The sequence below is a fragment of the Rhinatrema bivittatum genome, chromosome 11, assembly GCF_901001135.1.
Source record: "Rhinatrema bivittatum chromosome 11, aRhiBiv1.1, whole genome shotgun sequence".
NCBI lineage: Eukaryota > Metazoa > Chordata > Amphibia > Gymnophiona > Rhinatrematidae > Rhinatrema > Rhinatrema bivittatum.
Genome location: NC_042625.1, coordinates 95,767,215 through 95,780,470, shown reverse-complemented (window position 1 = coordinate 95,780,470; position 13,256 = coordinate 95,767,215). Strand labels below are relative to the sequence as shown.

Genomic DNA, 13,256 nt, shown 5'->3' with positions numbered 1-13,256 from the left:
GAGGAGGGGGTTTGGTTAGAGCTGAGACGTATGAAAAAAGAGCTTTGGAGTCAAATAAGACATGATAGATTTTTTTCGCGTAGAAATCTCTCTTTGTTTTAAAGATAGATTTTGAGGACAAATCCGCTGCCCAGTTCCGTAACCAAGGAGTCTACGCGCCAACACTATGGACAACATGCTACGCGCCGACGTGTGCACCAGATCATACAGCACATCCGCCACATATGCAATGCCCACTTCCAAGCGAGCAGTCTGCAACAGACAACCACCTGCGGCCCCCGAGCCGGGCGCTGCCTCCTGCACCCAGCAAAGGCAAGCCCTTTGCATGAGGCTGGCGCAGTCCGCCACTCTGAGGCCCAGGCGGCCACCTCAAATACCCGCTTCAACTGGATCTCCAGTTTGCGGCCCTGCATGTCCTTCAAGGCCGCGGCACCAGTCACCGGAATGGTAGTCTTCATTGTAACCGCTGAAACTGCTACATCCACCTTCGGAATCTTGAGGAGGTTCAAAACATCTGACGATAGGGGATAAAGCTTGGCCATAGCCCTGCCAACTTTGAGCCCCGCATCCGGGACGTCCCAGTCGCGAGTTACCAGCTTGCGGACCTTTTTGGGCAAAGGGAAGGAAGAAGTTGGTCCCCGAATACCATCGAGTACTGGATTAACCCCTTCATTATCTGATTCCTCTTGCAAAACTTTAAGTCCCAACACGTCCAAAACCTGCGGAATAAGGGGGAATAGCTTGTTGCGCTTGAACAGGCGAATCACACTGGGGTCATCACCCTCTGCAGACGGAGGGTTGTCCCCATCTGGGTCATCGTGTGGGATATTACCCAAATCAGAGGTCTGGTCCGGATCCGCATCTGGATCAGTATCTGGCGCCAGTACCAAGATCAGGTTTGGCCCTTGAGGTCCCCTGGGAGAGCTCTCCACAGGGTGAGGCTGTCGTACCAAGGGCTGCTGGGTATCCACGGACTTCCCCCTCTTCGGAGCCGGCTCCAAAGTATCCAACGGCTGTCCGGGTCTCCTGAGCACCGCCTGCCTCCTAGCCAGGAAGGCTTGGTGCATAAGAATAAATTATTTATTTATTTATTTTTAATTTTTATATACCGAAGTTCTTGTAGGGACTACAAATCACTCCGGTTTACATAAAACGAAGAACTGCTCAACAGAGAGCTGAGCTTTACATGGAACATGGAGAAAAAATTGTGGAGAAAAATCTTCTGGCTCATCCTCTGCCCCAGTAAAGGCATCTGGTTCCACTCAGTCCATCCCCAATTGAGGATCCTCCCCCATGGGGACTAATACGGGAAGGGCATCCCCCCCCCCCCGGCGATTCGGCCCGCGCCTCATTACCCTCCCCCACGAGAGGGGGAGTGATTCCTGACGAGCCCTTCCGGCCCGAAGAACAGTCAGGGCAAAGAGAAAATGCATCAAGAGGCTGACTGTGCGTTTCACAGGCACGGCAGGGTGCCGATTTGGACTGGGGCGCCATCTTTAAGTCCGCGCTGACACACGGTGAAAAAATGCAGGGGCCGTCCGGCTCAGAGGAAAGCTTGTGCTTCAGTGGCGCCAAGAAACCTTTGTCGGCAGGCCCAAAATGTCACTGTCTGTGACAGGGCCGAGCCACGTGGTCAAAAAAATGCAGAGGCAGGCCGGCTCCGAGCAAAGCATGCGCTTCAGTGTTGTGGGAAAAAGTTTTGCCAGCAGGCCCAAAATTTCACTGCCTGCGACGCGAGTAGCAAAGACTGCGACTGTCAATAAACAACACCCCCTACCTCAGACAGCCCGGAGCCCCAGGAGCGGAGGAAATACGCGGGAGGGGAAGTCACCTCACACACACCCCCACTGCAGGAGGCGGCCCCCAACTCAGAAGCAGCGACACCATGTGAGCAGAGTCTGGGTTTTTTTTTTTTTTTTAAACTTTATAAGCTCACAAGCCTGGAGTCGAGGGAGCAGCTTTAGAAGTGGGTAGCCAGGAGTCCCTGGCCTCCAACCACCGAACTGGAGCAGGCGAGACCCAAGTCAGGGGTGTCCAACCCCCCGGCTTCCGATGAGGGATGGCCCACGAAGGTGCCTAACACCTCAGGAAGCAGCGGAAGAAAGGAAAATAAAAAAAGAAAATTCCTACCTCCCTAAACTAACTGAAAAACTAAGACTGCAGGAGTGCACTCTGACTCCATCTGCTGGTAGGGATACAAAACCCACTTTTCTGGACTGATCGGGGTATGTTCAGGAAGTGGAGCTTTCCTTGAAAAGTTTGCCACTTGATTAACTGGGTTACCAACATAAAACAAAAGATGTACTTGATTCTTACTTAAGCAGTGCCATAACACTTCCCTGGCACGCAGGCCTGGGGCGGCGCTTGAAAAACTCATGGATGCTTTTAGGTTCAGGAAGATGATAAGGAAGAGAGAGAGAGGATTCTGCAAAAGAAATATGTTTGGTTTGAATGTCAAGAGGGCAATCAGGTTGATATTAGCATCAAAATTTTATTAAATTTCATTCCTGAAGTACTTTGTTTAAAAAAAAAAAAAAAAAAAAACCCAACCCAACTTATTGGTGTTGCATCTTATTAATATTTAAAAAACTTTTAAAACCTTTTGATCTTCTATGATTGATCTAAAATATGATTAAGCCAACATGATTCCCACAGATATACAGTGCAAAAAATGCTTAGAAATAAAACTTTCATAAATATTTATTGCTAAATTCTGCTGCTCGTCTCATCTCTGGTACCAAACGATATGAACCCATTATACCTACTCCTACACTGCCTATCAATGAATGCATTAAATACAAAATCAGAATGCTTGTACACAAACTTTTCAATGGGCAAAAATGTCACTGGGCAAATGCTATCCTCAAATTCTACCAACCAACTAGACTACTTCGTTCTTCACAAAGAGGCTCACTGGATGTTCCATCACCAAAATTCGCCAAACTCAGTACTACTTGCGAGTGCCCTCTCTTTGTCACAGCACCAACTCTATGGAATTCATTTCCAAAAGAAATTAGATTTTGCGACTCACTTCCTCAATTCAGAAAACTTATCAAGACCTTTTTATTTAATTTAGCCTATGGTTAAGTTTTATTTATTTTTTTAATCATTTTACCTTTCTGATCATTATTCATTTTAATTCAATTTTTTTTTAATGTTATTTATTTACTTTTGTTTTTATGCAACACATCTTAATTTTGATTTTAAATGCATGTTTTGTATGGCTCTTGATTTAACGTGTATGTCATTTTGTTCACCGTCTAGGCCTTTTAGTGTCAGGTGGTTTATAAATTCAATATATATATATATAGATTTACAAAAACTGTGTGTGTGTGTGTATTTATGTATGTATATATATATATATATATATATATATATATATATATATATATATATATATATATATATATATATATATACACACACACACACACACACACACACACATATATATATACATACACACACACTTTTTTTTTCTTTGTAACTCAAAGAACAGTCAACTTGTTTTTTGTTTTTTTAATACTTTCAGCGATGGATTGACATGACTATTATATATCTGGATAAATGTTTATTTCTTGATTGATCGCAACTTATTACATTTATAAAGTAGAGCGATGAACATATCAAATTAAAATAAAGCTAGCTGAAATAACAAAATCTACTCAAATAGAGTTTGCATTTATATATTTTAATATTCGATTTATTTGTTGCTTCTTTTGGTACAACTTGAGGCAATTTTACAACATAATTAAAACAAAATTAAATATACAATTAAATCAACTAATAAGAGCACCACTATATTGTATATTAATTTTGTTTTAATTATATAGTACAACTTGAGGCAATTTTACCAAGAAAAGCAACAAATAAAAGGAATATTTAAAAAATATACAGACTCCCTGTCAAGCAAGTCAAGAACAATGCGTATCTGTGCAAAACAATTGAAGATACAATTTTAATAGCTATAATTTAAAAAAGCTTGAGCACAACCAAAGAACAAACCCTAATATGCATTCATCAAGTACATCCACAAGGTGCAAATTCCTTGGCAACCAGAGCCTCAAGAATTTCTGCAAACTGTGACATGCACACCAGGAGCAGCAAAGTATGTGAAGTTCTACAGTAAATTAAGTCAGGATATTAACAGTCACAGAAACAGGTGCAAGGCCTACCTCGTACAAGTCGCTGAGTCTCACTGTGCAGGTGTCTAATGGCTTCTCTGCTCACCTTAGCTGCCTTGCGCTCCTGAAGAGGGAATTAGCAGGAGATTTACAAGGATTTTAGGACTGTACTGGAAACCAAAAATTAGAAGCAAGTCCTTCTAAATACTGTAAAATTAGGAAATATTTAACGACCAAAGCATATTCTTGAACATAACAAAAGAAATGTTAAACATATGAAAACTCTGTACACACCAAACACTTCTCACCTTCCTTCTTTCCCCCATGGCCTGAGTTTCTTCAGCCTCATGATCAAATGTACGTTCATAACCTACATGCTCAAGAACTACATTTCTATTCTGAAATTTGAAAAAAAAAAAAAAAAGCAAATTTCAGAGCATACAATTTTGAATGCAATATTTATAGCTAGCACATTCATCTTGTACAATACTATGACCACCAATACTATAGAAAAATACTGTATTTGAAATCATAAAAAAAGCACCACATACACTTTACAAATGCCTATCCACTCAAAAGGAAAACTGGTTCTTACCTGCTAATTTTTGTTCCTGTAGCACCATAGATCAGTCCAACTCCTGTGTTATGAGTCCCTGCCAGCAGATGGAGACAAAGGTTCACTGACACTATACTTAACCCAGAGTGAGACCTTCAGTCTTTCAGTATTGAACTGTACCCAAGCCAAGATGACAGCAACAACCCTAAATTTCTAAGCAAACTCATCCCCTCCAATGAGCTGTAAGGAGGGGAAGTTGCCCAAAAAGACCAATGGGAAAACTCATTTCCCAAATTTAACATAAGCGATCAGCACTGAAAACCTCCAACAGCTCCTCACTATATACAACTCAACAGTATGAGTGGCATACTCTGCCCCCCCGGTAAATGGGCAGTTCTCTGGACTGATCTGTGGTACTACAGGAACGAAAATTACCAAGTAAGAACCAATTTTCCTTTCCCTGTACGTACCCAGATCACTCCAGACTCCTGGGATGTACCTAAGCTCCCCTAGTCGGGTGGGACGTGGAGAATTCTGATCGTAGAACACTCACTAAAGCACATGGAAGCTGGAGCCCCAACTTCCAAGCGATAATGTCTAGCAAGAGTAGGCAACAACTTCCCAGTAGCCACCCAGCAAATTTTATGCGGAAACACCCAACTAGGCGTAGGAAGCCACATGAGAACATGTCAAGTGCACCCCTAACCCTCCCCCCCGCAGCGGGTACCCTTTAGAAATGTAAGTTGTCTCAATCGCTTCCTTCAGCCACCCCACAATTGTAGCCTTAGACGACTTATTGCCCTTCTCTGGACCACTCCACATTACAAAGAGGAGATGCAATCCATGGAAATCATGTGACCTTTAGATACCTCAATAATGCATGCCTCCAATTTAAGAGCCTAAGCTCCCCTGCATGAGACGTAGAGGAATCCAAATCCATAAAAGCTAGAAGCTCTACTGTCTAAGACAGAACGCAGAGACTACCTCAAGCAGAAAAGAAGGCACCATGCATAAAGATACCCCCAAATCAGATATCTGTAGGAAGAGATCTCAACACAACAGCACCTGGAGCTCTAGTTGAACAAATAGCAACCAAGAAAACCACTTTAACAGTCAAGTCTTTAACCATACCTCTCTTTAGTGGTTCAAACAGAGCCTAACACAATCCTCTAAGGACTAGATTCAGATTCCAAGATGGACAAATGTTCCGCACCTGAGGACAAGTTCTTAGCTCCCTGAAGGAACCATAGAACATCCGGATGTGCAGATAGAGGATACGCTTGCACATTACCCCGGAGACAACCCTTGTTGCTACCTGAACACTAGAGAGTTAAAGGCCAGTCCCTTGACCAGAACCTTTCTGTAGAAAAGCCAAAATATGTGACACCATAGCCTGAACAGACTGAGGCTGTACTCCATCAACAGCAGACTAGGACTTGAAGATCCTCCAAATTCACACATACGTCAAAAGGATGTCAAAGGTGGAAATAACCGCTTTAGAATATCCCCTCCATCTCAGTTGTTTCCTCTCAGAAGCGAAACTGCAAGACAGAAGCGAGCCACCTAAACCAAAAATAGAGTCCTAATGGAAAATAGTCTACCGATATCCAAACCTCAGGGGCTCATCTAGGACCACGTTGATTACATCTGGTCAATGGGGCCACTTTGGAGTTACCAGGATCACATTGCCCGGATGTTTCTCTAGCCACCGTAATCCCTTGTCCACCAGAGGCCACAGGAGTGAAGACAAAAGAACAATCCCTTAAGTCCATGGCAGCACCAGACCTCAGATTCCTTTGTAGCAATGCTCTGTTCAGCAGCTGTAAAACTGCAATGCCTTGGTGTTCTCTTTGGTCGGGATATCCCCATCCTCTGTGAATGAGACACCTCACTGCCTCAGATAGCACCCATTCCCAGGGGTTTAACTTTCTCCGACTGATCAAATCCACCTGAACGTAGTTTACTCCAGTGATGTGAGACACACTGCAAGCCATTCCAAGTGATGTTCTGCCCAGAGAATCAACTCCTGGGCCTCTCGATACGCTGCCTAATTCTTGGTTCCGCCTTGACAGGTGATGTAGTCCACCGTTGTTACATTGTCTGATATGATCTATACTGGAAGGCCATGTAACCTTGGAAGACAGGCAAACAATGTAAAATGTACTTCTCTAGTCTCTAACCAATTGTTAGCATATCTGCACATAGCCATCAGGCTGGAGCACCAGAGATTCCCGAGGTTCATGGCCCTTCTGGAGAAAGTGGTGAAGACTAAAACTGTGAAGGATTTCAAATTGTTAGGCCATGAGGCCTCCTGTTCCAGCCATTAGCCCTGTGCCAACTGATCTTGCCACACCGTCCTCCATCCAGAGAGGCTTGCATCAGTGGTAGCGATCATCCAATTCAGAATCTCCAATTCCGCATCATACTCTAGATTAAGGAGAGTAAGCACTACAAAAGACGGTCCTTGGCTTCTCCCTCTAACGGATGAGGAAGATGAAACTCTTCCAAAAACAGATTCCAGTGGGAGAAAAGTCCCCTGCAGAGGCCACATATGTGTAAATGCCCAATGCATTAATTCCAATGTCTATGCCATAGAACCCAGACCCTGGGCAGAAGCATAATCTGACTCTGCAATTTCAGCACTCTCTCTCCATGAGAAACACTATCCACTAGTGTGTTGAACTGAGCTCCCAGATACTCCATAGTTTATAAGAGGACTAAATGGCTCATTGCTAGTTTTATCCCCCCATCTTAGAGACTTCAAACGCATCGGTACCTTTTGTACTGATTGTCGACAGAGGTCATTTGATTTTGCATGAATAAGCCAGTCATCCAGATACACCAACACACCCTCCTTTTACAATGCGGCTACTCCCACCACCATCACCTTGGTGACGGTACATGGAGCCATTGCCAACCGAAGGGAAGGGCTCAAAACTGAAAGTGTTCCCTTAGAAACAAAGGACGGCAGAAAAAGTCAAAACGGCCCATCCAGTCTGCCCAGCAAGCTCCCATACTTACCAGTTTCCCAGACTGCCAAGGTCAGGGCCCATGTTGGTTACTGTTTAATTCCAATTTCCTGCCACTGAAGCAGAGAGAGTGATGGAGTTACATCAAAAGTGAGGTATCAGGCTTATTGGTTAAGGGTAGTAACCGCCACATCAAGCAAGTTACCCCCATGCTTGTTTTCGCAGACTGTACAGTTCGATGTCCATGTTGGTTATTGTCTGAATGTAAATCCTCTTTTCCACATTTCCCCTTGCCGTTGAAGCAGAGAACAATGTTGGAGCTGCATTAACCATAAGAAGGTAAGGATAAGGGTAATAACCACCTTGCCTCTTTTCATTCATTCCCATCCTCTAGCCTTTAAGGATCCACAGTATTTATCTCATGTCCCTTTGAAATCCTTCACAGTTTTAGTCTTCACCACTTCCTCCGGAAGGGCCATGAACCTCAGGAATCTCTGGTGCTCCGGCCTGATGGCTATGTGCAGATATGCCTCTATCAAGGCGAGAGATGCCAAGAACTCATGCTATGTGGTTGATGCCAAGAACATGCTATGATGGACCTCTTAAAGTCAATATCTCTTGAATTGGATACAGGGGGAAAAGAAACAGGATGCTTAACTTAAAATTGACCTCTGGCCACCCTAAACATGATCAGGGTCTAAGCCAACAAACTCAGCAAGACATCTGTGAAAAAAAGAAAAACCTGAGCAGAGTCCAAAGCAGCTCTCAATCATATGCAATTTCTCCCTCTTCTTGAGGTGAGAAAGCCAATTCCCCATCGGAATCCTCAGATGTCTCATGATCCACACCTCCTTGAACATTACCAGAGACATCCTCACTGTGGCATTTGCACTGCAGTGACTGACAAACAGGAGGCCCGAGCCTGCAAACCCTACATGGTAGGTTGCTTTGCATTCGCTGGGCACCCCTGCAGAAAGGTCTGCAGGCCTTGGAAACATTTCACCCAGGAGGAAGAGGATAGATCTATACCAGAGTCCATAGGCCCAACCTTGCCCTCTCCGACCTCTCACAGGGAAGTTTCTGCCCTCAGGAACAAGGGAGAAGAACTGACCATTGCCTCGCCTCCCACTCTGCTCCACCTCCAGAGACAACATAGGCCAAGGGGTTGTCCCAACAGGGGAAAAAGCTGTACTAGTGAAATCTCTTTGAGCATCTAAACAGTATGACACAGAGAGGACTGAATTACTATCAGACGGCAAGCCTCACAGATAGCAAGACGCTTGGACCTGTTTGTCCCTGGTGCCTAAATCTCCTGAACTTCGGCTCTAGGCAGCCTCCTGTGTGCACACTGCCACCTGGGCGTACACACACCCCTCCAGGACGCATGCAAATATGTGTTCCAGTCTAAGTTGCGGCCTTTCGCACCCAAGTACCTACGCTCAAGTCTAGGTCACAGATGTACGCGCTCAAATTGAGGCCATGGCCTTATGCACAGGTCCCAGCACATCCAACTGCCACGCAGTGAGAATGCATGCACAAGCGAGAAAGGAACCGCTGCAGTGGCCTACCACACAGCTAAGTAAAGCCCACCTGCACCTTCAGCTGGTCTAGGCCCGGATCCATTTAACATCCGGCACCGAACATCATTGGCCTGAAGAGCTTCTCAACAGCTCAAGCCTCTTGAATGGCCGAGAATCCATGGAGACTGAGGGCAATAGCCAGCATTTCGCTAAACACGCTTTGCACATAAGCAAATTAAAATTGGCAGAAGACCTCTATTCCTCCTCAGTGCAAGTGCCTCTCTGCACCTCTACAGGGCAGGGAACTGCCGGCTACAGTTGAAGAGGAGATTCCCCTCCCTCTCCTGTTGACTCTGCTTGGGAATTGAAAATGGCCACCGTTTCCGCATTGACGGGGAAAGCTTCAGTGCTAGACCCGGTCATCTGTGAGGCTTGTTCTACTGGCGTGGCCATGCTTGAAGCAGACCCCTGAATGCTTTTGCTGCACGCATACTGTTCCTTCCTGCACCACCACCTCAATGGCAAGCAGGGGAACAGTCCCTTCAAAACTTTACCAGACTTACAATACCTACACTCCCTAGAATGGAACAGAGTTACTAGAAGAAAAAAAAGAAAGATCAACTAAAAGAAAACTGCCGTCTGTAGCTGCCTCAGCAATCTCATGAAGGGGAAGGATCTGGACCACCAGATTTACACCCCATGGAAGAAAGGAGCGAGTGTACAAAAAAGGGTCTCCAACCCCAGCTTCTCCCACCTTGACCAGACAGGGAAGGACCCAAAAATACCCTGGGAGGAAGGCTCATAAATCCAAAACAGTCTCCTGACTGCAGAACTGCAGGTTTTGTACCATCTCCATACTGAGGGACTGCAGGTGATACACTTGGTTATGTACACTGAAACTGTCTCCATCTGCTAGAAGGGAGGCAAAACCCAGGAGTCTGGACTCATCTGGGTACATATAGGGAACTTTAGGCTAAGAGAAATATAAAGAGAGGAGTTTAACAGGGGAACTAAGAATTAACTGAGAAACTCCATGGGGCTGAAAACTGCATTCTACTCAGTGGCTAGAACTAACATAAAGGCAGGAAAGGGGGGCGCTCTGGAGTTTAGAGAAGGCATAGAAAGCCAGCCAGCAGCAAGTGTTACTCAGATAACTAAGCCCTTAGCCAGCTTATTGAATATTGGTTTTTAATGCAATGGGGGAGCAGCTCTTTTCCCTCCCCTCCAATTCCGAACCGCACTCCAACTCCTAAAAGTGTACAGCTGAGTCAGAGAGAAGGTTCTCACGCTGGCTTAGCTGTACACTTTTGGGGAATGCAGTTCTCCAGATAACTTTAATATTCAGAGTTTCCTAGGTAAATGTAAACCATGCCCCAGAACATTCACGTCATGCCTTTTTTGTTATCCGGTTAAGTTTCAGCTGTGTAACGACTAACATCGAACTGGTCAGCTTAGAGGAATATTCAAAACATGGGGCTTTAAGTCTTATACTTAGCCGGATAAGCCCTTTTGAATATGGACCTCTAAATTTTCCACTAGCAAAGTCAGACTAATCAACCTGCAATTTCCAGCCACCTCCCTTATCACCACTTTTATAAAGGAGGATGACAATATAGGAACATAGAAATGATGGCAGAAGACGACCAAACGGCCCATCCAGTCTGCCCAGCAAGTTTCACACTTTTTTTTCATACTTATCTGTTTCTCTTGGCTCTTAGTAACCTTTTGGTTCTATTACCCCTCCACCCCCACCATCAATGCAGAGAGCAGCGTCTGAGCCACATCCAAATGAAATATCCAGCCCAACTAGCCAGGGGCAGCAACCGCCGCAACAAGCAAGCCACACCCACACCCACCTGTCTACCCAGACTCTGCAATTCAATCCTTGTTGGTTGTCTGTATATAGATCCACTTTTCTTCATTCCCCCTGCTGTTGAAGCAGAGAGTTATGCTGGATATGCATTGAAAGTGAAGTTTCAGTCTGTCTCCTCTTTCTATCCACCCTTCTCCAATCCCAACAGGCCCAAATTTAGGAATAAGCTGCAGTATTCATACAAACCAGCAAATTTCATGGAACATGAAGCAAGCCACCACTAGAACCAGTGTTTAATTTATTCCTTCAAGTGCACTGACATTTTATGTAAAATTTCCCTCTTTCTGAACAAAATTTCAAAGACATTTTTGTAGCTGAATTTTCAGTCATTTCTTACTCTGGCATAATAGTTTAAAAAAAAAACATTATACAAGCTGGAATTAATTTTGAACATCTGAATTATCCTAGCTGAATCTGAATAATTGTCCTGCCTGCAAAGTTCCTATCCCAAACTAAAATTAGCAAGCCAAAGATCATCAAATTGCTGCATTCAAGAACTAGAACAGTCTAACTCCAGCAGGTAAACCTCAAGCCCCTGCACCCACCCCCATGGGTTTTAGCTTACCTTTTGTTTTTTTACTTTGTCTTTCACAGCTGCTCGGATTGCATCCAACGATTCTTCCTCAATCTCATTCTCAAAAAGATCATTATCAGCAAGGAGACAGCCACTATCATTAAAAGGAGGTGCCTCTCCACTATCCTGTTCCATGACCAGAAAAGAGGAGGAATGTGATCAGATATGCCCAAGCCCCTGTAGCATGCCTGCCTAAGATTATCAGGCCACCAAAACCCTGCAGAATAGCTTACAACTGCCACGGAGTATCAAACTATGCATTCTCTCAAAGACACCGGGTGATGGACAAATACCTATCAGGCCATCTGCCATCATCCTCTATCGAAAACCCGCTATGGAGAATGGTTAGAGACTGACAATATCTACCATATTCATTTTAGTTTAAAAAGGAAATAAAGTATCACACTTTGGGGAAACCAGTGAATAAAATGAAGCATGTTTATATTAATCAGTTTTGATGTCTCACTAGAGAGCTCCTACATGCTAGCTTCTTGAAAGTGACCTCTCCAACCTGAGTCAAATCTTTATAAAAGATCCAGATACCATACTACAGAAAATATACAGCATGTCAAAATAATTGATGGCAAATCCCTTTACTTCAGTGGCAGGTATCTTTTTTCTATTAGAAAATAATCAGTGACTCACCGTGAACGCACATGTGCGCAGGATACAGACATACCTTAACTTTCTGCTCCTTTTCCTTTCTTTTCTTCTCGTTTTTTTTTCATGCTCCATTTTGATTTACTTTTAATTTTTTCTTTGCCATCACTTAATTGTTTTTTGAACTTCTGCATGTATTCTGGCCTATCTCCTTGCAAATCCAAATCTAACTTGCCCTCATCCAAAAGAGATTTTGTAAGGATGGCTTCAAAGTTCTCCTTGCTGGACAGTTCATCCCCATCACTCTGGTCGCTGTCTTCCAGCACTCTCAGAAGCCGGCTCGGTTTTCGGTTCTTTTGTACAAAAATATTTTCTTTTTCATTTTCATCGCTGTGCGATTCTGCTTCAACACTGCTGCTCTTCCTGCCACAGTCACTTCTCTCTTCTTCGTCACTGGCACTTTCCTGAAGCAACTTCCTTCCCTTGGATTTTCTCCTCCCTAAAATTTCATCATCTGAATCTGCTGGCAAAAACCATTAAGAACTTTGTGTACAGCTTATATTTACACTGGTTAACTAGTTTACACACAAAAAATTGTTACTGTTTCAACCATGATTACAATGCCAAAAAAATGTAAATGAAGCATATTAAATTTACCAATGTAGCCTAGTTATAAGCTCTCATGGTATATTATATTAACAATTATACTTAGGCGAGGAAACAATTATCTACCAGATGGGGGTGTACAGTTAATCTAAATGTTCTAAACTATACTCATTTCTGGAAACAAATCATGTATCTTATTTTTACAGAATTCTGCATGTAATAAGACAGACACCAAAGAATTACATTATTTTAAATATTTTCCAGTGCATCAAGGACACCCTAGTACCTACAAGAGCAGAAGCTGATATGAAAGAAAAAGCATGGATTTGTCCTCCTTTACTTTGAATTCCATTCTTAATTTTAGCAAAGATTCTAGATGACCTCCACTCTCCTGCAATACAAGTCCTTAGTCTACAAGACTCTGAGTTCATAAA

General features: G+C 43.7%; 1 protein-coding gene across 1 annotated transcript in view; it reads right to left on the bottom strand.

Moving 5' to 3' along the window:
• CLSPN (claspin) overlaps nt 1–13,256 on the bottom strand; it is an 85,085-nt gene that overhangs the window by 68,146 nt on the left and 3,683 nt on the right. The window contains 6 exon segments of the mRNA XM_029571501.1: nt 2,317–2,425; nt 4,176–4,248; nt 4,433–4,522; nt 11,608–11,742; nt 12,296–12,318; nt 12,320–12,739. Coding sequence (XP_029427361.1) covers nt 2,317–2,425; nt 4,176–4,248; nt 4,433–4,522; nt 11,608–11,742; nt 12,296–12,318; nt 12,320–12,739 — 850 coding nt within the window.